Here is a 23689-nt window from a genome sequence, read left to right on the forward strand (position 1 = left end):
AGGAAGATTTGGCAACAGATGTTAGCTCAGAGTGAATCTTTCCCTGCAAAAATAATAATATATATATATATCTATATATAAAGGCAGCAATTAATAGAAAAAAAAAAGAAAAAGGAACATTGGGTAAGGAGTCATTTTTCTCTCAGGATTCAGAAAGCTTTGCTTCCTTGTCTTTGCTCATTCTGTATTTTAAGATGTTCCATCCCATTCTGATTCTTGACCCTGGATTCTTGATCCAAAGGATCGTGTCTTTGTACCCAGGATTCTGAAATAACACTGAGGTACCTTGGCGTGAATCTGCTTAATCTGTTAACAGCCATGGCCTTGAGTTCTGAAATCTTTCTGAATTGTTTCATTTCTGATTCTCTCTGACTTTTTCTGTGCTCTCTGGTGGTCATATTCTTCAGATGTTGGACTTCCTCTGCTGGTCCTCCAATATTCCTTTCTTTTTTCCCATTTTCTTCCTTATTCTACTTTCTGAGATATTTCCTCAACTTATCTTTTAAGCCTTCCACTGAGATTTTCACTTCTGCTACAGTAGTTCTAATTTCCAAGAGCTTTTTTGGTCGTGATTCCCTTAAAAATAGCATCCTGTAATTGTTCGATGGATGCAATATCTTCTTTTCCCTCTCTGAGAATATTCATGATGGTTTTTTTCTTCTCCAGATCGTCTCTGTTTCCTCCCATTTTGATTGTTTTGGTGTGTCTTTTGTGTTGGACACTTCCTCAGGTGTCTAATGATCCGTGGCCGCCTGCTCCAGTTTAAGAGTGCAGGACACGCAGACAGACAGACAGACAGACACACACACACACACACCAACAGTGCAGCACTGGAAAGCTGGTTGGACCCTTTGCATGTGGGAAACTTGTGTCCCGTGGTCTTCACCGTAGGCTGGAGAGGGTTCCCCCTTCTCCAGTATCAGGGCCCTCAGGTCTTTTCCTTTAGGTTCTCAGACGCCCCAAAGTAGACTCTTCCCTCCTCCTGCTGGGGGCCTCCCCTGGCTGCTCTTCTGCTGAGGGCGGATGGAGGGAGAAGTCTGTTCTCAGAATCCGGGTAAAACCCTTCACCTTCATCCGCCTGTCTTCACTACGCCCCGAGCTGTATCTGCTGGCTCTCAGAATCCCCGTTTACTCTTTACAAATCTGAAGCCCGCTCTGCCAGCGTGTGAAAGGCAGCGGTCTGGCTTCATGGAAGGTCAAGCCATCTTTCCCTTTTAGCTCTCTTTTACTCCCATTTCCAAGGATACCTGTCCCCACAAATTCCCGGGCCTTTGGGATATTTGTAATCTAAAGCAGATTTTTTTTTCATTGGTTTTCTTTACTTTTTTTTAAATTGAGGTTTGACGTAAATAAAGTGAAATGCAGTTGATCTGAAGTGAAGAGCTTGAACATGAGAAGCCACCCTTACCCGCCACTCAAATCCAGATGTAGAGCATTTGCCGCGTGCCGGAAGGCTCCCTCTTGCCTCTTCTCTCTCAGTAACCTTTCTATCGCTACCAGTTGAGTGTGCCTGTTCTTGAACCTCATAAAAATGCAGTCATGTAGTGTGTGCTCTTCTGGCTCATTTTCTTTCTGGCTTTCTGGCTCCGTAACGTCTGAGATTCATCCATGTCCTTGCACGTAGCAGCAGTTAGTTCTCTGTTACTGCTGTGTAGTATCCATCTAATGTTTGTATCACAACTTATTTACTCATCCCACTATTGATGGAGATCTGGGTCATTTCTCTTTTGGGGCTACTGTGAATAGAGCTGCGATAAACAGTCTTCACGTCTTTTAATAGACCTGTGACCTTGTTTCTCTGGGCGTGTTCCTGGGAGTGGAGTTGTTGGGTCATTGTGAAGATATGGGTTTAACTTCGGTATATACTGCCTGAGAGTTTTCCCAAGTGTGGTACCAAGCCAATTGCTTCTTGACTTTTCCACTGCCAGCCGAATATTTAGCTTTCTAAGTCGGCCAGGCCCATTACCACTTGTCCATCTGCTTTATGGTTTCCCAGTTTCTCTGGCTGTTTTCTCCTCTCCTATTTATCATTGTTCTTGAGAATTTACTGTCTTTGCGGTAGGGTTTGTGGACAGAGCAGAGCTAAGTGTGTGCTTTCAATCCACCATCTTTGACTGGAAGCCTCTATTAGGATTTCAGGATGGCTTTTAGCTGTCAGTCTCACCAAATATAATTACCCCCTGTTTTCTCTGAGTCATTTCTGCTTAATGGTTTTATAAAATCAAGGTTTTATTGCTCTCAGCCTTTCATAGCTGAGAATTGTTTTCAGGCATTGTTTTCCGCGTTCTGCATTGCCATCAGAGTGACAAGATAACTCTGATTCCACGTCTTTATCAGATAGAAAGATTAATAAAGAACACAGACTGAAGTGCAGTTTGTGGGATTCTTTCCCTTAAATATTTTTCCTGAGTTTGCAAAACCCTGAGTATACCATTATAGTTAGGATTTTCAAGTTGGTCAGATTATGTTCGAGTCTAGGCCAATCTGAATACCTCAACATTTAACCTTGTAATATCCCAACATTTAACTCTGTATTATCCCAAGCACGTGTCCTGGGTGTTCTCCTCGCCCCTGGAACTTCCTCACCATTTTGGTTTGGGTACGTTAGGACTAGGAGGCACAGTGAAAATCCTCGAGCCTTGAATTGCAAGTCAGATAATGTTTCCCCAGAGAACCAATGGTGTATGTTGACCCCCACCCATCCCCTGGACTCCCTCTGGGCCTCCTTCCCGTGCAGAGATGGTGACAGGCGGGGTGGGGATGGCAACAAGGAGTCCCAGATGCCTTCTTTGCTCACAGTGGTGGTGACCACCCCAGCAGACAAGGTGACAGGCACGCTCAGTGCCCGAGATGGTCCTGAGTTCCCAGCCTCTGGACAACTCATCCATTTACCACCCAGGCCCTTCCCCAGGAGAGCTGACCCTTTGTCCTTTCCTTAAATTCCTCTTTACCCATCCCTCCTGCATCACTGAACCGGCAAGACCGGTTTTCTTCTGCTCTGGTTACAGTTCACTTCATTTGATGTGGTTTTACTCATGAGAATAGTAGTAGCATCAGGAGGGGCCCCAGGCCCCCTGGTCAGCCAGGCGTGTAGTGTGTTAGAACACAGTAACAGGGTTGTCCGGATGCAGGAATGCAGGTGCTTAGCACGTGGTAAGAACTCCATGGATGACAGCTGACATCATATTTATGATTTCTTCTTACAGAGTGAGCTTCTGAGTAACCCAACAGAGTTCTGTGCTTCACTTGGCCAAACTCAAACTGTGACCTTGGCTCACCTCGCTCTTTCTTTGGGGTCTCAAGAATATAATCAACCTGCAGACCCTTCATCCTTATATCCTCTGCTGCTTCATATATCAGAGCTATGTTATCCTAAAACCACTAATTTAGTACATCTTACTTCTCTTAATGTAACAAATAATATTTCTCAGTTTAGATAGCCACATAATTATGTCTTTACTGACCCTCTAATCAGATGCATTTAATATACTTATTACTTTACATCATACATTTCTCTCTTCTATTAAATTCCCTTATGATTATTGTTATACATGGGTATAAATAGTGGTTAGGTTCCCATGCTAGTTGGCAAGAACATTTTTGAAAGGAAGAAAAGTTACAAAATCTGATAACAATAACAGAAATCTCAGGTGTTTTGCTGGGAGAGTAAAGAGTATGACTGGGGAGAGAAGCTTGGTTATAACTCTCGTGTAGTTGAATCAGTCTGTTCATCTGGCTGGTGGACTAACGAGGTTTCTGTGAGTTCGCCTGAGACCGAACCACCAGTTACAATGTTATTTCTGTGACAAATCCCAGTTGCCTTCCAAGCAGCCAGGTGATGAACACACTTTTTGCAAAACCACAAGAAATTCCTAAAGTGAAGACCATCTGAGAGGTTAAAAAACTTTTATAATCCTAGTGTCTTTCCCTCTTTTAATAATGCTGGATGCTACAAGGAGGGTAATTTACAAATCAAGAAACCTTTGCAAGTTAATAAATCTGTATTATAATGTTCTTAAGTGCAGAATTATGATGAATTCAGAAACTATAGAGCCTCATCTTTGTTTGAGGAATTGACGTTACTTCATCAGAGTGGAGCGCTTAAGTAAAGGTGGCTTTGATATCCAGTATCTCCCCGACAACTCCAATGACCTCCTGGTACCCTTGGCAGACTTGACAATTGGTCAGTGGATTTGCTGCTGCATCTTCCCTGTCACCACTATCGGGAGTGCAGGTCTGAAGGATTAAACTGGATACATTCAACAGTGTCCAGAACTCTCCTCTATTCAATACACATCTGGATGTACTTGCTGTAAACCCAGGGGTCAGGTAGTTTATTGTCAGAAGACTGGGGATTATTCGCTCTTTATTGTCACTTAGTGGATGGTTCCCTGAGGGGCGCTGCGAGAATGGTCCTTAGCATCCGGTGGAAGTGTCCTTCCTCCTGACAGCTCCAGCATGAGCCTTGTGAGCTTCGCGGGGAAAGGGACCAGGTCCGTCTCATTCATCACACTGTCTGGGCCACCTCGCCCCGTCCACGTTATGTTGTTTCTTTGGTTTTTTCCCATTAATTGAAAGTAGATCCAGCAAGTTTACTGTTGCTGCTTTATACCTGGGGAAGTTAAGGCGGCACGCAGTTAAGTAAGAGGTGGCGTCATGGTGACAGGACTGTTGTCCCTGTGAAATATGTGTGAAATGCTTGCCTCGGTGCCCTGGCAGATGGAAACACTCACTAATGAGAGACAGTGAGGGGCATGTGTATAACTGATGCCCCGTAAGACGCAGCTGCTTGGTCACAGAGTGGAATTAGAGCACCAGGTCTCCCCACCTGGGAACTCCGGTAACTAGCCAGTCCCCAGGCCAGTTCTCTGGGGCCGAGCCCTGGGTCTCTGCCGCTCAGCTCCGAGCCCTCCTCCCCATGCCCTCCCCTGTGACTGCCGTCAGCTGTGTCTTGCTCATCTGTAAGTGGCAGTAATGAACAATGGGACTGATGTATGTGAACCCAAAACAGTGTGATACCCCCCTCCCAAACCCTCTCTTTATGCTTTAGCTTTGAAGTAATACACATCCCTTCAAACTAAACATTTGTCAAGAATCGTTATTTTAGAGCTGGCGTTGCTGGTGATGGGTAAATGCAGAACTCTATGCTGTTACAAAATGGCAGGGATGCTTCAGCTGGAAAACAAATACCGCCATTCTGTTTCAGGGGTAGTGTTGAAATATGCAAGTTTTAAACTGGGCAGGGTTTTCAGAAGGTGTCTCTTGCCTAAGATGCCACAAGGCCATCCATCGCACCATCCAAGGGGTGATGTGAGGGTCAGATGGGATAAAGTATAAGAAGATGAGATTAAGTTTCTGAAGTTTATGAAGTCTATGAAGATTAGTCTTTGAACTGTTTGTGATTGGGAGAGGTGAGCAGTGTGACAGGCTGGTGACATGCTGCAAAAGCTCATGGCGGTGCTGTGTGAACTGACTGTACAGGGGCACTCTGGAAGCCAGAAGCCATCGGGAGGTTATCACCATCCTCTGGGCATAGGCTGTAACCAAGGAGGGTGAGACTTGGTCTTGCCGGGTCATTGATGCAGGAGGGATGGGTAAAGAGGAATTTAAGTAGAGGACAAATGGTTGGCTCTCCTGGGGAAAGGCCTGGGTGGTAAATGGACGGGACGTACAGAGCCTGGGGGCTCGGCAGCGTCTCAGGCACTGAGTGTGCCTGCCATCTTGTCGGTCAGTGCAGTTGCCACCACTTGGTGAGTCAAAAAGGTGTCTTTGACTCCTCACTGCCATCCTTGTCCCACCTGTAGCCATCTCTGGGCAGGAAGAAGGCCCCAGCGGGACCCCGGGGTGTCAGTGGGGGAGGGTCAACATATACCATCCGATCTTTGGCAAGTGTCATTTGACTTGGGCTGCAGTGGCAGCAGGGGAGGCGACACGCGCTTGGATGGGTTTGAGGAATGCTTGGGAGGTGGAACCTGCCAGACGTGGTCTTGGGCTGGACGTGGGCACTGAGGGGGAGGGAGTGATCAGGCAGCACGCCTGGATTTCTGGGTCGGGCAGCTGCGTGGATGGGGGTGCCTTTTCCTCAGGGGCTGGGTGCTTTGCAGAGGAGGGGGCCTGGGCAGAAAAGCACCGAGGAGGAGCGAAGCATGCTGCCAGCCCATCTCCTATCCCCGCCGTAGCAGGCAGAGTTTTCCAGAAAACATTCCTTCTCCCAGAGCGGCAGAGGCTGTAGGTGAGGAAAGCGCAGCTGCTCAGGCCGCGTCCCCCTGTGCTGGCTCATGGGCAGTGCGTTCCTTTCCCGTCGGGCTGCAGTAACAGGATGCCATGGACTGGGTGACTTAAACAGCACAAGTGTGTTGTCTCACAATTTTGGAGGCTAGAAATCTGAGATCAAGTTGTCGGCAGGGTTGGTTTCTTCTGAGGCCTCTCTCCTTGGCTCGTCTCCTCCCTGTGTCCTCACGTGGTCCTCACCCTGTGCACGTCTGTGTCCTGATCTCCTCTTCCTATAAGGAAACCAGTCATAATGGATTAGGGCCCACTTTAAGCTAAAATTCAGACCTCATTTTAACCTAATTGCCTCATTAGAGACCTCTCTTCAAATACAGTTACATTCTGAGGTGCTGGGGGTTAAGGTTTCAATATGAATTTGGGGAAAACAATTCAGCCCATAGCAGGCGGATGCTGCTGCTCATGGCAGCTTCACAGATTGCAGCAGACCGTAAGGCACACCTTCAGTGGCCTACAGACTGGCCACAGCTCTGTTAGGGAAGGAGGCTTTAGAAGACAGAGGAAAGATGTAGGGGGAGTGTGTGTGTGTAGCTGGATTGCGGCTGGGTGGATAAGCTGCTGAACCTTCTCTTCTTGTCGGAGAGCCTGGACTGACAAGGAAAGATTCTGAGGCTGCCCGGCTGAGAACCCACTACTGAGATCAGGGAAAGAGGGACGAGAGATGGGTGCTTGGCGCATATCCCAATGTCTTCTTGTTAGTTTCTGCACTCAGCTGATCCCGCATTAGACCAAAGCCGCACGTATCTACCAAGCATCCTCACTGTGCAAGGAAAATGCTGCTGGAGACTGCTCCTCAGTGCACAGCCCTGCCTCAGGGGGCCGTGGTGAAGGCAGCGTCGGTGTGAAATTCCAGGAAGAAGGAAGCCCCTGAGAGCTGGACAGGCCGTGAGGACTGTGCAGCTCTGAAAGGATCTGGAAAAGTCCGGCAGGAGTCTTGCTGGCAGGAAGTTCTTCCCCGTCGCAGATTGATCTGCCTGCCTCCCAGCACCGGCCTCCACTGGAGACATCATTTGGTTTGTAAGTAACTGCTCCTCGAAGGCCGTATTGATTTTGTTGTTCTTGTCACTGCCACCTGTATTGAGTGGGAAGTCCACTCTGGATCCCCTGCTTGAGTAGAAGCTCCATTAACAGCCCGTTGCATCACCTGACTGTTTCTCTGCTTACTAAGTTCGTCCCGCTATTTAATTTACATTTGCCTGACAGTGGGTGAGTGTGTCATCATCACTTCTTAACTGAGTCCTTGTTCCTCTAGGAACCAGGGAATAGAGAGGTCTTACTGTCTTTAACTCAGCAACATCCTTTCTTGTCTGTTTGCTACAGAGACAAGAGTTTGCTTGTTTTTTATTGAGGAAAAAAACAAGATGAAAAACTTCTTACTAAAATAGTAAATAGATGCATAGCACCGTTGAAATCCGTTCGAGGTGTCTGTTGTTTAGACAGCCTCCACAGAGGAGAGAACATGTTCTGAAGGTCTCGGGTGGGTGGTGTTGATGTAGTTTGCTGGTGGGATTTTGCCGTCACTGCGTGTTGCTGGCTGGGATGGTGGTCACAGGGGAGAGGAGACACATGGGTCCGCTGTTGGTTTCTTGTTCTGTCTTTTCTGTAACCAGGTTCTCTTGTTCAGTACTTTACGGTAGCTTCCGTTCTCCTTTACCCCCAAAGGGGAAGAAGAAATGTGTATTATCGTGATATTTGGTGCTTGGCAGGTAAGCACTAATTTTCTGCGGTCTCAGCCTGCGCTTCTGGCTGAGGTATCCTTGAAGTGAAGACAGTGGTTATTTTCACTTCAGAAGATGGAGCTCTAATCTGGAAAAAAAATGACAGTAATGCAGACACCTGTGTTCTTGGAAATGAAGTAACCCACCTGGGTTCTCAATAAACAATAAATTGTAGTGCATTAAAAGCCTAAGAAAAGCTACATGGCCAAGAGCTCATCTTATCCTTCCAAGGGTTTTGCCATTGCTGCTGAAAGATTACAGAATATTCCGTGGAGAGCCACCCAGACACATTCTGATGTTTACTTTTAATCCAGCACGCCCAAAAGAGTTGCACTGCAGAATGAACAAACTGGGTGTGACGTTTTTATCCTAATAACAACATGTCATTTTGTTTAATCGTGTTGAGCTGTGAATGAAGCTTTGCACAGAACGTGTATAAAATCGAAAACGCAAGTTAGTAGCAAAGGTACAGAAAAGAAGTTTCCTTAGGCGAAACAGAGATCCCTGGGAGAGAGTGCTGAGCACACAGAAGCGGAACACCGCTTTGAGGAAGCCTTACGGCATTGAAGCCGAGCCACAGTGGGTGTCTGATTTCAGGTACTGCTGAGAAGAATACCGAAGAGAATCTGACACTCTTGTTTTTTAGGGCAGAGGCTCCCTTCTCCACAGCAGGCAAAGCCACAATGAGAAAGGCCCGGTCCTGCACTGCTCTGATCAGTCTCTCTTGGGTGCCATCCTCTGGGGAAAAAAATGATGCCAGGTGCTCAGCAAACCTTCATCCTCTGAAGACAATGAGCTGTGTGAAGGCATCTGGGCTCTTGTCTGGGCTGACTGGGATCCTCTTTTGTCCACGTCTAGTGGTGGTCTGATAAACACATACGTGCGTGCGTGTGCACACAGTGTAATGTATGTGTAATGAACACACGTGTGGTTAGTTACATGTGTTTAATTTTTCAGGTAATATGTGCACAAGGGGGAAAGGTCAAATCCTGTATATGGGCAGGTGGTGGTAAGTCAGTCGTCTCCCCACCCCACATGCCAGTTTTCCTCCCAGGGACAACCATCAGTTTCTTGTGTATCTTTCCCAGATACATTTCTAAGCATATTTGCATATGTTTTCCTTAGATTTTATTTTCATAATTTTGTTTATGTTTTTAATGGAGAATCTATTTATATGGACCAACGTTCAGAAGTTATAAAAGAATGTATAAAATGTTCCCTCTTAGCCCAGTTTCTCTCCCTAGAGGCAGCACATAATACCAGTTTTTAAGACGTCCTTCCAGAGATAGCGTATGCACATGTGCATGTATATTTCTTCTCTTTTCTACATAAAAGGTAACAAATGATGCACAATATATTGATCTTGCTTTTTCCCTTCGTAGAGACAGTCCACCTCACTTTTTGTGGCTGCATAGTGTTTCAGCGTATGGATAGATGATCATTTATTTACCCGGTCTCCTCTGTGTGTTCATTAGGTTGTCTGTGATGATATGCTACAGGACCAGGGGTAGGGTGAAGTGAGGGAGGCATCTAGGGAGCAGAATTTAAGGAGGCACTTGCTCTCAGGGTTGTACAAATGCAGAGCCAGCACTTGCACAAACCTGAGAGTGAGTGCCATCTTAAATTTTGCACTCACCCTCCTCATCCTACTCCCAACCCTGCCCTACTATGCTCTTACAAACAGACAGCAACAAAAAATTCTTGTTTCTACATTAGGCTTTTGCACGTATTGTTGGAAAAATTCCAACAATTGGGGTCAAAGTGTATGTGGGTTTTCAAATGTGAATAAAGGAAATCATGTACACTCCAGCCAACGCTATAAGAGGGGACCCATTTCCCCATGCTGTCACCAACAAACTGTATTGTCAACACTTTTTGATTGTTGCCAGTTGGATGGGAAACACATCAAGAAAAACATGGTCAAGCTGACTAATTGTTTAAAAGAGATTGAACCTGAAATCATAGTCTTGCATCTCAACGTAGAAACTCGTAATAGTACATAATAAACACTCCCCAAATCTAAGCTCTTTTCATTACTCTGGTACATACTCTCTTCCAGCCCCACTTCCCAAAAGGTACCAGGTTCTCTTTCTGACCTCTCTGCCTTCCCCTGCCATTCCCTTTGCCTAGGAAAGCTCCTTTCTGTCTTCAGCAGGCCCTAGTTCTTCCTAAGCCTTTTGATGCTCGGTTGGAGGGTTGCTTCTTCTGGGAAAGCTCTCTCACCTCCTAGTAATACTGGGTTGGTTATTCCCACCTTGTGCTTCTGCAGGGCTCAGTGCTCCCATCACATAACTTCATAATTCGTGCAATGCCGTGTGGTCATCGCCTGTTTCCATGTCTGGGCCCCCTCTGGACTTTGAGTTCCATGAGAACAAAGATAACATCTTACTTATGCTGGTGTGGCCATGATCTGGCACACAGTAGGACAGCAGGTATGTGTTGATTAAATGCCTAGCTGAAGACAAATAATTTCTGTTCTTTTAACCCTGTGGTGACTGGGGCTTTTTAGATTTCGCCTCTGGCTTTGAAAGAGCAGTGACTGTATTTAGAGTTTAACGTGAAACTCCCATTAACTTTTTATTAGGTTGTATATTTAAAATCTCAAATGGGACCAGAGATTTAGGGGCATAGCCACTGGTGCCCAAGTTCAGATTTAAAATGGAATCTTAAAGTAAAAAGAGGCAATCATTCTAAATAAGACCTTTTCATGCATCTGACACCCTAGAAGCTCTAAACAGAAATGCATCGTGCTCATTCATTCCTCTTAGGGGACTTGCCAGTATCAGAGGTGAATCTGCTTATAATTTCCTGGAACTTCTTTGTCCATGAACATTGCATTGTCTCTTGTCAGCATTAGCCTTGGGCAATGTCTTGCATGTACCCAGTGCCCAGTAGCATTTTGTTATTGAATATTCTATCATTATGTATGTGCACACCTTATAGTAGTACCAAAGGTGGCTCTAAAGAAGATAAATATCAGAGAGATGATCACTTTGGGGGGAAAATAATTTATGGAGGACTTTGGCCAACAGTAACAATTCAGACAATGACAAAGCATGTGCATATTTTTCTCTTCTCTGTTTTCTTATTCAAACAGGATAAAGTTTGCAAGTATTTAGATGGTCTCCTTCCTTCCCATTCCTATTATCACAGCCCTGTTCCAGTCCTTATTACCTCTTGGCTGAAAACTGTAAAATCGCCTCTCTGCCAGCCCCTGTCCCCTCATTCACCTCCCTCTAAGCCGTCTCATCTTCCTTTGGCAGATGAATCTTCCTGAGGACGCAGTCCTCCTAACATGACATACTTCTCGGAACACATTCGGGCTCCCACATCCTCGCTGCCTCCCTTGCCTGTGCAGTGCAGGCACACAGGTGGTCAGGACATTATTTTCAGAAGTACACGTCACCTTCAGTCTCGGGACGTGGGCCACCCCTGCTGGGTTACAGTCCAGTCGCAGAACAGCCAGCATGATTGTGAGTGTGTCTGCAGTGACAGAATCCCAAATAAGCTTTCCTAAAAAGCTATTAACTTCTTGAGTGGTAAACTGTGGTCTTAGTTCTCCTTGACTCCCACTTACCACAGGCTGTTCCTAAAATTTGTAGGGAAGTTCAGAGGACCCAGAACAGCCAGAACAACCTTGAAAAAGAAGAACAAAATTGGAGGACTCACACTTCCTGATTTTAAACTTACTAGAAAGCCACAGTAATCAAAACGGTATGCTACTGGCATAAGGATAGACATATAGATCAATGGAATAGAATTGAGAGTCCAGAATAAACCCTCACGTTTATGGTCAGTTGATTTCTAACAAGGTTGCCAAGACAATTCAATGGGGAAAGGCTAGTCTTTACAACAAATGGTGCAGGAACCACTGGATATCCACTTGCAAAAGACTGGATTTGGCCCCCTACCTCACACCATATACAAAACTTATCTCAAAATGTATCAAAGACCAAATAAAAGCTAAAAGTATAAAACTCTTAGAAGAAAGCATAGGCACACATCTTGATGACCTTGGATTAGACACTGGTTTCTTAGATCTAATACTGAAAGCACAAGTGACAAAAGAGAAAGTAGATGAGTTGGACTTTATCAAACTTGAAACCTTCTGTGCTTCAAAGGATGTTACAAAGAAAGTGAGAAGACCACTCAGGGAACGGGAGAGAATATTTGCAAATCATATGTCTGATAAAGGACTAGTATCCATAATATATAAAGAGCTCTTAAAACTCAGGAATGAAAAGCAAATAACCTAATTTGAAAGTGGGCAAAACATTTCTCTAAAGTAGGCAAATGGCCAATAAGCTCTTAAAGAGATGCTTAACATCCTTAGTCATTACGTACATGCAAATGAAAACCACAGCGAGATACCACTGTGTGCCCACTAGGATGGCTATAATCAAAAAGATGGAAAATGACAGGTATTGTCAAGGATGTGGAAACGTTGGGACCCTCATATGTTGCTGGTAGGAATGTAACATGGTGCTTTGGGAGACAGTCTGGCAGTTCCTTAAACAATTAAACATACAGTTACCATGTGACCCAGCAATTTCACTGCTAGGTACATACCCAGGAGAAATGAAAACATGCATCCGTACAAAACCTTGTACGTGGCTGTTTATAGCAGCATTATTCATAATAGCCAAAAAGTAGACACGACCCGAATGCCCATCACCCAATGAATGGATAAAGAAAATGTGCTATATCTGTACAATAGAATACCATTCAGGAACAAAGGAGTGGAGTACTGATAGAGGCTGCCACATGGATGAACCTTGAAGTTACTCACAAAAGACCACATATTTATGATTCTAGTTATATGAAATGATAAAAGAATTTTTTAAAAACACCTTTCTGGTTCTATCTTTTCTTTTCTCCATTTTCTTTCTTTCTGAGAGTGGAGAACTTAACTTATGCATTGGCCTTGTCATTTGTTTTATATCTGTTCCTATTAAAATTATATGTATCCTTATTTACCTAACAAGATCTAATTTTAGTGCATTTTTGATTTCTTAAATGTCTTGTTTTCCTGATTATAAAAGTAATTCATACTCATTATAAAAATTCAAACTTGGCAGGAAATTGAAATGTTTTCTGTCATTCCATTCCTCCACAGATAATTACTATTACTAGTTTGTCCATAGTTTTCTGGAAATTTTATCTCTGAATATACTAACTTGCTGGTCTGTTTTCAACAGAACTATACATAGTAGCTCTTATAACTTCTTGTTTTCACTTAGCCTGCCCCAGAAAACCCAGCTCCCCAAGCCTTAGCAGTAAATATTTACTTGCCTGTTTATTGTATATTTATAATACATATTTATACATAAATGTATATTTATATTATACATGCTTACCTGTTTTTTATTCCATAGTAAAGACACACCATCATTTCTCTGATGATTAACCTTTAAGCCATTTCAGATTGTCGTATCTTCTCAATTAATGCTACAGTGAACAGCTATGTTTTACACATTTGTGTATATTTCTGTAGGATAAATTCCTATAAATAGAATTGCCAGGCCACTCAATATAATGAGTTTATTAAATTTTAAATTGACCTTTCCTAATTGCCCCCTGAAAGGAGTTTTAATTTATGATGTTAACTGTTTAGGAGATGCCCTGATTTGACTGTTCTGTTTCCAACCTTCCAGTGAAAACAGACACCACTGACTGTGTTTCCAGAGACCTCTTAGGGCTGGCATCGGAAATTCTTGTCTTTGGTGTGTTTTACCCTTAGTACTGGTGGCTTAGTTTCATCAGTTTGTCCATCTTTCTGCAGTGGATTGTGGCCTCCAAATATCACAAGCAAATTGCCAGGTAGAGGTGAGCTGGATATTCTCCCTACCCATGTGCTGGGGTGTCAGCACGCACGTCTGTGCTGTTTTTCCAGTACAGCCCAGGGCAGCAGCAGCACTGAGAGCCGAGCTCCCTGAGAATGAGGAGAATACAGGGAGATCTGAGATGGCCTACGGTCTAGCTGCCGTCTTCCTCTGCCTTTTCCCTGGGCGGAGTGGGGTGGGAGAGGGTTAGGGTGAAGGGAAAAGAAGCTGAGCACATGTTGCCCACTGGGCACCTAAATGCATGATCTCATTGATCTTACAGCATCTCCATCAAGGAGGTGAGACAGTTTCCATTTTAAGGGCTAGAGAACTGAGCCTCAGTGGGTAGTGTGCCCAAAGGACACCCCTCAAAAGGGCAATCTCACGTCCTCTGAATCAGAGCCCACCTGTGCTTCCACTTGAAGTGCCAACCCCAACACATAAGTAGAATCATATAGTATTTGTCTTTTTGTGACTGGCAAGTTGTCCTTAGCATAGTGTCCTCAAGATTCGACATGTTGTAACATATGTTAGAATTTCCTTCCTTTTTAAAGTGGAATAATATCCCATTGTGTGTATATACCACATTTTGCTTATCCATTCATCCATTGATGGACACTTCAGTTGCCTCCACATTTTAGCTATTGTGAATAATGCTGCTGTGAACATGGGTGTACAGATATGTCTTCAAGACCCCGCTTTCAGTTCTTTTGAGTATATACTCAAAGTGAAATTGCTGGATCATATGGTGATTCTATTTTTAATTTTTTGAGGAACCATTATACTGTTTTCCGCAGCAGGTGTACCATTTTATATGTCCACAAACAGTGCATGAGTTTTCCAGTTACTCCACAGCCTTCTCAACACCTATTAGTTTCTGCTTCTTTTTTTTAAAATTGTAGCCATTCTAATGAGTGTGAGGTGGTATCTCATTGTGGTTTTAATTTGCATTTCCCTGATGACTAGTGATGTTGAGAGTCTCTTCATGGGTTTATTGGCCATTTGTATATCCTCTTTGGAGAAATGTCATTTCAAGTCCTCTGACCACTTTTGTATCAGGCTGTTTGTTGGTGTTGAATCTTAGGAGTTCTCTCTATATTCTAGGTATTAATGCCATATCTGATATATGATCTGCAAATATTTTCTCCTGTTCTGTGGATTGCCTTTTTACTCTGTTGGTAATGTCTTTTGATGGACAAAAGTTTTTAATTTGTCTATTTTTTCTTTTGTTGACTGTACCAATACATCAAATTTTATATTGAAAAAGAGCTTTTGATTTTTACCTCTAATCTATTTCTTCCCCATTCTTTTCCATGTCAATGAATGACATTACTAACCTCCCATTTGCTCAGATGTCTGGGAATTATTTTTGAGTGCTTTTCCTTCTTGTAACCAATACAACAAGGATTCCTATTGTTCTGCCTCCTAAATATCTCTCAAGTCCTTCTATTTATATCTCCAGTTCTTCACTGGTAGTATATAGAAATACAGTTGATTTTTATATATTGACCTTGCATCCAGCAATCAAACCAGTCCCCTTATTAGTTCTAGAAGCCTTTTTCCTTTATAGATTCTTTAGGGTTTTCTGTGGACAAAGTCATGTCTTCTGAGAATAGGCAGTTTTATTTCTTCTTTTCCAATCTATATGCTTTTTATTTCTTTTTTCTTGCTTTATTGCACTGGCCAGGACTTCCAGTGTGACGTTGAAGAGAAGTAGTAGAGAAAACATCCTTGCCTGTTCCCAGTCCTAGAGGGAAAGCATGCAGTCTTTCACCATTAAGTGTGATGTTAGCTATAGGCCTTTTGTAGATGGCCTTTGTCAGGTCAAAGATGTTTATTTCTCTTCCAAGTTTGCTAGGAGATTTTATTAATGTATTTTAAGGCTATTCTGAGAGCAACAAGATAATAATCTCTGCCTTAATGAATATTGACAGTAATAAGTTACACATTTCATGGTATCACATCATGTTAAAAATTCAAAGTCCATGAATGATAGAAGTAAGTACTTTGTAATTATCCTTATAAAGTGTTTTACTTCCTGGTTTTATTTTAACTTATTGCAATTAAAATTTTTTTTAAAAAATTCTTTAAACACATCACAGCTTCCTCTACTCCTGTGCGTCCCGTCCAGAGCTCTCCTCAGTAGGCGGCCTGCGTGTGCTGACATCGGGGTCCCTGTTCTCTTGGTACCCATCCTCAGCAGATGCCCTTCATCTGCCTTGAAGACCCACCCAGATCAATCCTTCTCTTTCCCTCCTTTGAGTCTTGTCTTGTAATTTTTCTTCCTTAGCCAGGGTCTGTTCCCTCCCTTCCTGCCTCCCTTCCTGTGAAGCACAAAGCCCGGCTTGATACATAAGAAGCTCTTGGAAGCTCCACCCTTGGCTAGGTTTCCATTGTTTCTATTTCTGATGCTAGTGAGGTTTGGCTTTGGGCTTTGAGTATTTGAGTATTTGCTTCAGTATTATGACTTTTAGGAAGCTGTGCTAAGATGTGCTATGAGCTATGTTAACGCTAAGGTGTTGTTGACATTCTGACCCTAAAGAAATTTTGATATACACAAATGAGAGCTTGTTGAACATAATGTGCATGTTTTTATTAAACTTGGCTTTTTGCAGAATTTACTCCTTCTCTTCTAAATTCTCACCTAAAAATTATTTATATCCCTGGGGAATGTTCTCATTCCTTGGGAAATGATTTATTGATTGCAATGTGCATACTGTGGGTCGCTGATAGAAAAGGAAGAATTGGTTACATTCGAGCGTAGGGGTAGAGGGAAGACAGCTAACCTTTTTGCAGACTTACTTGTACCAAACTCTGGGAATCATTATCTTGGTATAAGTACTCACAGCCGCCCTCTGAGGTCTGGGGATTATCATCCACATTTCACACATGATGAGACCAAGGCTCAGAGGAACCCAATGACTCGGCCCAGGCCACACGGCTTATAAGGGCCAAGAGCCAAGGACCAAGGCCTGGGTGTCATGGACCCCACATCCACACCATGCCTCCACATGAGGAGAATAGAAAATTCTGGAAAAGCTGCATGAGAAAGGCTCATCTTTGATTGAGGGGATCCAGGGAAGATGGGCTTCGTGTTTTTTAACAGGTTATTAGAAGATATTGGTGATTTCCCCACAAGTAGCATCCCTCTGAAGCTTGGAAACAAACATGTCATTGCTCTGTGTAGTTCACAGCTCTTCACTGTAGATCGCTTTGTAGACAAAGTCTCCTTTGCAAGTTTTGAGTGAACCTTTCTTTGGAGGGGCTCATTTTTAACTTGTCTGTGTGTGGTCATCAGCTGCTCGAACATCCCCTGGGTCTGCCTCAGTATGTGAGGCTTGTGATGAAATGCCCTTTGAAAATACACTGCACCCCAGTGTCTTATAAAGTCCTCGTCCTGTGGATCAGCATGGTTGAGAGGAGTCACCCCGGAAGCTAGGACCCTAGTTTTTGACCACGACATTGTAAGGAGAGGCAGCACTCTGGTTGGAACACCAAGTTCAAATCCCCGACTGGTTGTCAAACTGAGTTAAGACGTGGCAGCGCTCAGAACGCTGCCTGGCCCCTAGTAAGTGCTGGGTCAAACTGGCCGTTACTGAGTATCAGAAAATCCCTAAGTCAGCATGAATGGGAAGAAGGGAACCCTGGGGGTGGCTTTGGGGTCTTTTAGAAAACTGGGTAAGGGAAGTAGTGATGAATTAGCCTGGTTCACAGAGTGCCTTTGAGAAGGTTTATTGTGTTCAGGGCCATAAAGGATTCGTCCTAAACGCGCAGTCTATTTACAGGGAAAAGAATCGGCCAGCGGGGTCTTGGAGGGGATTATGTAAGTCAACACAGATGCCCACAGTCCGGGATCAGCTAAAGAACCAAGAGCCCCAGAGCCAGCCCAGCCCAGCGAGGGGCAGATGCTGCCTGTCGGCACACTCCTCGCACCGCAAGGCAGAGGCTCCTGTCCCTAGTGCCAGGCGGGCCCTGCTTCTCTCCCCACCTGAGCTCCTGTTGGGGTGCCAGCCTTTCCCAAGCAAATTCCGTGCATCCCAGAGATTGGGATCAGCTGGAAATGCAGCTGCCTGACTGCCTTCCCCTGACTCTTCTTTAAACTGTAGGATGCTGGGGCTAAAGGCACTTTTTTTAAAACTTTAATTCTTTTTTTTTTTTTGAAATGAAAGTAACAGATAAGCTTGGGAAAAGGGAGGAAGAAAGGAAGGAAGGAACTTTTAAAAAGTAGTTTTAAAGGGTTTTGAACCAAATATGAAAGTTTCCTTCACTTCCTACTCCTGCTTCCCAGATTTAACCAGAGTTAATGTTTTCTTTATATCTTTAGAGAAGTTTATCCATAACTATATGAATCTGTATAAGCCCTTTTTTAATTCATATGTGATTTTTTACTCCTCCACCTCTTACCTTCTTAATATATATTAAAGATCTTTCCATAGCATCATTATAGAGTTCTCTCTTTCTATTTTTATTTTACTAGGATTAAATATAAAATATTTCAGTGAGATATGGAAATTCTGAACTCTTATGCATCTGACAATGTAGTTGAAGTGAACATGAAACTTGGCAGAATTACAAGGAGAAATGGATTGATCCACAGTTACAATGGCAACTTAACCAAGTCTTTCAGAAACTGATAGAGATCAGTAGGCCAAAAGCAAAGAATAATGACATAGGAGATTGAATCATACCGTTAACAGGCTTGATTGAGTGGAAATATGAGGAACTCCATATTCAACAATCAGAGAACACACATTCTTTACAAGCTCACATGGGATATTTAGAAAAACTGGCGTATACTTGGCTATAAAGGAAATCTCGCTCCTGCTAATTTGTAGTCGTAATTTCTGAAATGGTTTTGTCTTTTCCTTCTATTTCTTTCCTTAGTTCTAACAGTTCCTATTTCACATCTGCCTATTTTTAATGACCATCTAGACCGAATTCCTTTATTTCTGCTTCGTGGTCTTCTTTCTTAGCCGTAATTGCCTTGTAAAGACTTCTTTGCTTTCTTTTTAATTCATGATGGAAATGGAATGTCGGGTAGAATTGTCATCTGCTTATGGAAAGCTTTTTCAGGTGAGTTTTCCTTTTCCCGGGGGAAGTTGGCTGCTCTTTTTCTTAGGCTGTCTTTGCATGAAGCTGAGCATATTCCTCAGGACGGACATGGTGCAGGAATTATGTCCCTTCCCTGCTTTGCTTTTCTCAGTAACGCTTAAGAACATCTGATACAGATGGGTGTGCATCTATAATTTCCTTGGCAAATTATCTGACTCCCAAGTTTGGAGGGAAGGATCCGTGTCTCTGGCTCATAGTTCGCTGCAGTAACTAAATCAGTGCCTTACACATAGTTACTGCTTCAGTAAACATTTGATGAATAAATTAGCATAGAGGGGCTCAAAAAAACAGATCTGGAAGTGAATTGGTCATTTCAAAATCTATTATTAATTACTGTTAAAGATTGGCACCTGAGCTAACATCTGTTGCCAATCTTTTTTTCCCCCTTCCTCTTCTCCCCAAAGTCCCCCAGTACATAGTTGTATATTCTAGTTGTGAGTGTCTCTGGTTGTGCTATGTGGGACGCCGCCTCAGCATGGCCTGATGAGCGGTGCCATGTCCGCAGCCAGGATCCAAACTGGCAAAACCCTGGGCCAGAGCAGAGCGCGTGAACCCAACCACTGGGCCATGGGGCCAGCCCCCGATTTATGTTTTAGTACATTATTACAGAGAGTATGGAAGCCAGGAATCTGAAGGAAGAGAGTCCCCACATACTTTACAGCTCTTTGTCCAAATAATCATCTTCCTAGTAAATCCCTTGTGCCAGGGGGAACGCACTTAATGTTAAGACATTGGTGCCTGGTTCTCTTACACACTAGTGGAATATAAAATGCCTCTTCCCCCATATGGTGGGGATTTGGCAAGATGCACGTGCCAATTGATTTGGCCATGTGGGTTCTAAAAATTTTTCCTGTAAGGGTATTCGCGCAGTCTGCATGGCCATGTGTATGGTAAGAAAACCTTCAGTAGCCATCAGTTTGGGGCTAGCGTACAAAGCTAGGTCCACACACCACAGGGATGCTCATGATGACCCACTGAGATAGGGCAGAAAAGTTACAACTGTTTATATTTATTTTTCATCTAAATAAAAGATAGAATTAAGCTTCACTAATATTTAGTATTAGAATGACTCTACACCATTACTCAGTCAGCAGTGTTGGGTCACATGTCCACTTAGACATTAATTTCCAAGGCATCCTGAGGGAAAGACAGTTCAACTCAGAGGTTCCCACCTCACTTGTTGATTTGCTTTTAACATATGACTACTTTTTGCAGTTTCCATTGGCCTGGGTGAGTGGATTTCTAGATTATTCTTTCTTATTGTGTGTTGGTAAATGCATAAACAGTCTTGGCCATTTGAGGACATGACCCTTGCTTTTCCAGGGATGCCCTGGCGGAAGGAGCAGACGGAGGACCTGCAGCGGGTGCTCAGGGATGTGGACAGTGAGATCCCACTGGTCTTCGTCAGTGGCAACCACGATGTGGGCAACGTGCCCACCCCAGAGACCATCGAGGAGTTCCAGCAGACTTGGGGAGATGACTATTTCAGCTTCTGGGTCGGGGGCGTCCTGTTCCTTGTCCTCAACTCCCAGTTCTTGTACGATGCCTCCAGGTGCCCTGCCTTGAAGCAGGCCCAGGACCAGTGGCTGGACCAGCAGCTGAGCATCGCAGGGCAGCGGAAGTGCCAGCACGCCATCGTCTTCCAGCACATCCCACTGTTCCTTGAAAGCATCGATGAGGATGACGACTACTTCAACCTCAGCAAGCCTGTTCGGAAGGAGATGGTAGACAAGCTCTCCAAAGCAGGTAGTGGCCCGTGACCCCGGGTGTCTGGGTGGAAGGGTGGTCTGGAGAGGAGGTTTCTAGATCCTTCTGCCCCTTTTCAGCCTGGCAAAGGGGAGAGACAATGGGGCTTTGGACAGCCTGGGTTCTGATCCCAGCTCTGCCACTCACTGGCTGTGTGGCCTTGGCCAAGCTGCCTAGCCCTTCCAAGCCTCAGTTTCCTCATCTGTAGAGAAGGATTAGCTGAAGTAGCTCTTGTATAGGATGGTTGTGAGGATTAAATGAGACGACACCTGTAAGTCATTAAAGCAGACCCTAGGCTACCGAGTACTAACGTTGTGGTAGCTGCTCATAGCTGAGGATGGGGAGCCCTGCAGGTAGCAGGTTATTGGGGGTGGGGCGGGCTCTGAGTGTGGCTGCATGTGCTCGGGAGAAGGGAAGGTGCCAGGGGTGTCTTTTCTCATTACTCAGAGAAGGAGGGACTTGCCCGAGAGCAGATAATCTTTAAGAGCCAAGCTTCACACCTGTGTTAGATGTAACCTGGAAATCCTGGGGTGTGGCTGTGATGGGCAGGTCCTGGGGCCTCGTCAGTTTTCCTTTAGCGAGGACTAAATTCTCTTCCAGAATCAGGAGAGAGAAATGTAGTCTGATCTTCACCTGCTGTAAGATTTTAACTAATCGTACATATGACATATGCACGTGCACACACAAAATGAAGATACTCCATTTGTAGAGTTCTCAGCTTCCGACGGCGCTCTGTGCGGCACTAGCCCACACACCTCGTTTCTCCTCCTGGTAGCACCTGCAGTATTCCTTTCTTGAAAAAACGGTATGTTCTCAGCCAGTTCCCTGAGTTACCAGTGCCTTGACAGGATTCCAATTTTGACAACTGTTGTGTCTCTTTTTTTGGTCCTAATGCCTCCCTCCAGATCTTTCCAGAGTGTACTTCATCACACTCTTCTAAAATTTAAATATATTCATTTATTTGTTAGGGGATAGGGAGAAGGGGGTGGCCTGATCCAGTAGCAAGCATTCATTTAAAAAAAAATCCCAACACTCTTCTTTTCATCTTTGAGCATTAAATGTGTTCACATTTACTTGTGAAAAGTACAATAGGCCCTTCTGTGTTTTTGAGACATTTTACAAAAAGCTTGCATAATTGGAGACATTTTCCAACTGCTCCATGGAGATGTGGTTGGAAAACTTCTATTAAGGCCTTTGAAATTTTCTGCCATGCTTGAGTTGGTGCAGAAAACCGTTTTGATGACAAGGAAGTGAAGTGTCAAGATGGCATCAGCACCGCCATGGAGACTGTTTTCTAACAGAGAATAATGCCAGAGAGAACATTTAATGCCACCGAAATGATTCTTTTCATATCAAATGTTAAATGATGCAAATGCCATCCCCATGGCTGCTCTTTGTTCCCTGTTCTTGTCAACCCCATTCTTGAGTGGCACGTGGTTCTGCATCTCCCATCATAGGATGGAGCACACGCAGCCCACAAGCACTCCCAGATATTAGACCTATGGATATTTATAAAAAGAGATGCCCTCAGCTCTAATAGGGCATCCTCGGGAGGAGCTTACTGCCCACCCACCAGGAACCCCAGAAGGTGACATTGTATCTGGGATGCACCAGCCACCTCCCGCATCAGGCCTGCAGCCCTGCAAGCTCAGGAAGGATTTGTTGGCACACCCAGAGCTGCTCCGTGTCTTGGAGGTGGGCTCCCCTTGCTCCGGCTCACAGAGAGTGGAATCTACCACCAGAATGCCAATTGGCCGATTTAGGGCAAGACTGAAGTCCTCCCCTCAGCCCCAGCAGCGCAGTCTCTCCCGTCGGCAGAGCACCGTGGGAAGCCAGATTATGATCGGGAGGTTGCTTGCTAAGCAGGAGACAGAAGAGGGGAGGCAGTTTGCTTATTCCACTCCTCATGGCATCAGGCGGTGGAACCCTGATGGATCTGTCTCCAGTAGGGCCTCCTTGCCCATGAAGCCTCGGATATTTCACGGGCCTCTAATTCTACCTCCTTAGTGTCTCTCCAGCCCACCCACCTCTTTAGGCTACCCTTGACTCTCATCAGGGTCGTAGCAACAGCTCTGAGTTGCTCCTGCTGCCCCACTCTTGCTCCATTTTAGTCCATTCTCCACCTAGCAGCCAGAGAGGCATGTGACTCCAGAGCCTCTAACCCTTCTGAGGCCCCCTTCACCCCCAGAGTCAGGCCAGCTCCTCGCCCTTCCCCATCTTCTGTGCCTTTTCCATGTCACCTGGCCAACACCTACTCACCTTTGACACCTTGTGTCTGAGGTGCCCCCCGCAGCTCTGCCTCCCCCCAGGTTCCTCCTCAGCTTTCCGTGATCCCAGCAGATTTGTGAGTGTTGACTTGTCTGAGTTCCCCACTAGACTCTCAGCTCCTTGAGCACAGGGACGCTGTTCTAGTCATCTCTGCATTTGGGAGGCCTGGCTCAGGTCTTAGCTCATAGTAAACGCCGCATCGGTATTTGTGGGATGAATGCAGGACTCAAACTCTAACTCAGGCTCCTTCCCTCAGCAGCCGCCTGCCACAGCTCACTTCTTTGTTTAGCACCCGCTGTTTGCCAGGCACAGAGTAGACCAGGTCGGGCTCCTCAGGGAACTCCCGGGCACAGCCTTTCCCTGGTGTGTTCTGAGTGTCAGCACAAGCACACAGCCTCGAAGTCCTTCGGTCTTGGGTAAAGCCACTTGTGTGTCTCCCTGCTCTGATCCACGTGCTGGTTTTTCAGGTTCATGCAGTGGTTGATTTCTCTCTTCCCAAGTGGCCCCCCACTATTCCCACGAGGCACCAAGTTCACGGATAAAAAGGCGTCCTCTTCTTGGCCACTGGCCTTAGGATCTTGACCTAAACCTGTTTAACCAGGGAAAACCAGAGAGATGCATGCCCTTCCTGCAGTCACCTGTCAGTTTCAGTGTCTTGGCTAACCGGGCCCTCTGCTTAACGGCCTTTCAAACACACAACAGGCTGCGGGCAACGTCAGGAAGAGCCCGGATCTG

General features: G+C 44.8%; 1 protein-coding gene across 2 annotated transcripts in view; it reads left to right on the forward strand.

Moving 5' to 3' along the window:
* Window positions 1-23689, forward strand: part of CPPED1 (calcineurin like phosphoesterase domain containing 1) — a 102480-nt gene that overhangs the window by 53771 nt on the left and 25020 nt on the right. For both annotated transcript variants that reach the window (XM_014865188.3, XM_044746737.2), the window contains exon 3: window positions 20264-20686. In XM_014865188.3, the coding sequence (XP_014720674.1) occupies window positions 20264-20686 (423 nt within the window). The remainder of the gene's footprint in view (window positions 1-20263; window positions 20687-23689) is intronic.

The sequence above is a fragment of the Equus asinus genome, chromosome 14 (assembly GCF_041296235.1).
Source record: "Equus asinus isolate D_3611 breed Donkey chromosome 14, EquAss-T2T_v2, whole genome shotgun sequence".
NCBI classification, from domain to species: domain Eukaryota; kingdom Metazoa; phylum Chordata; class Mammalia; order Perissodactyla; family Equidae; genus Equus; species Equus asinus.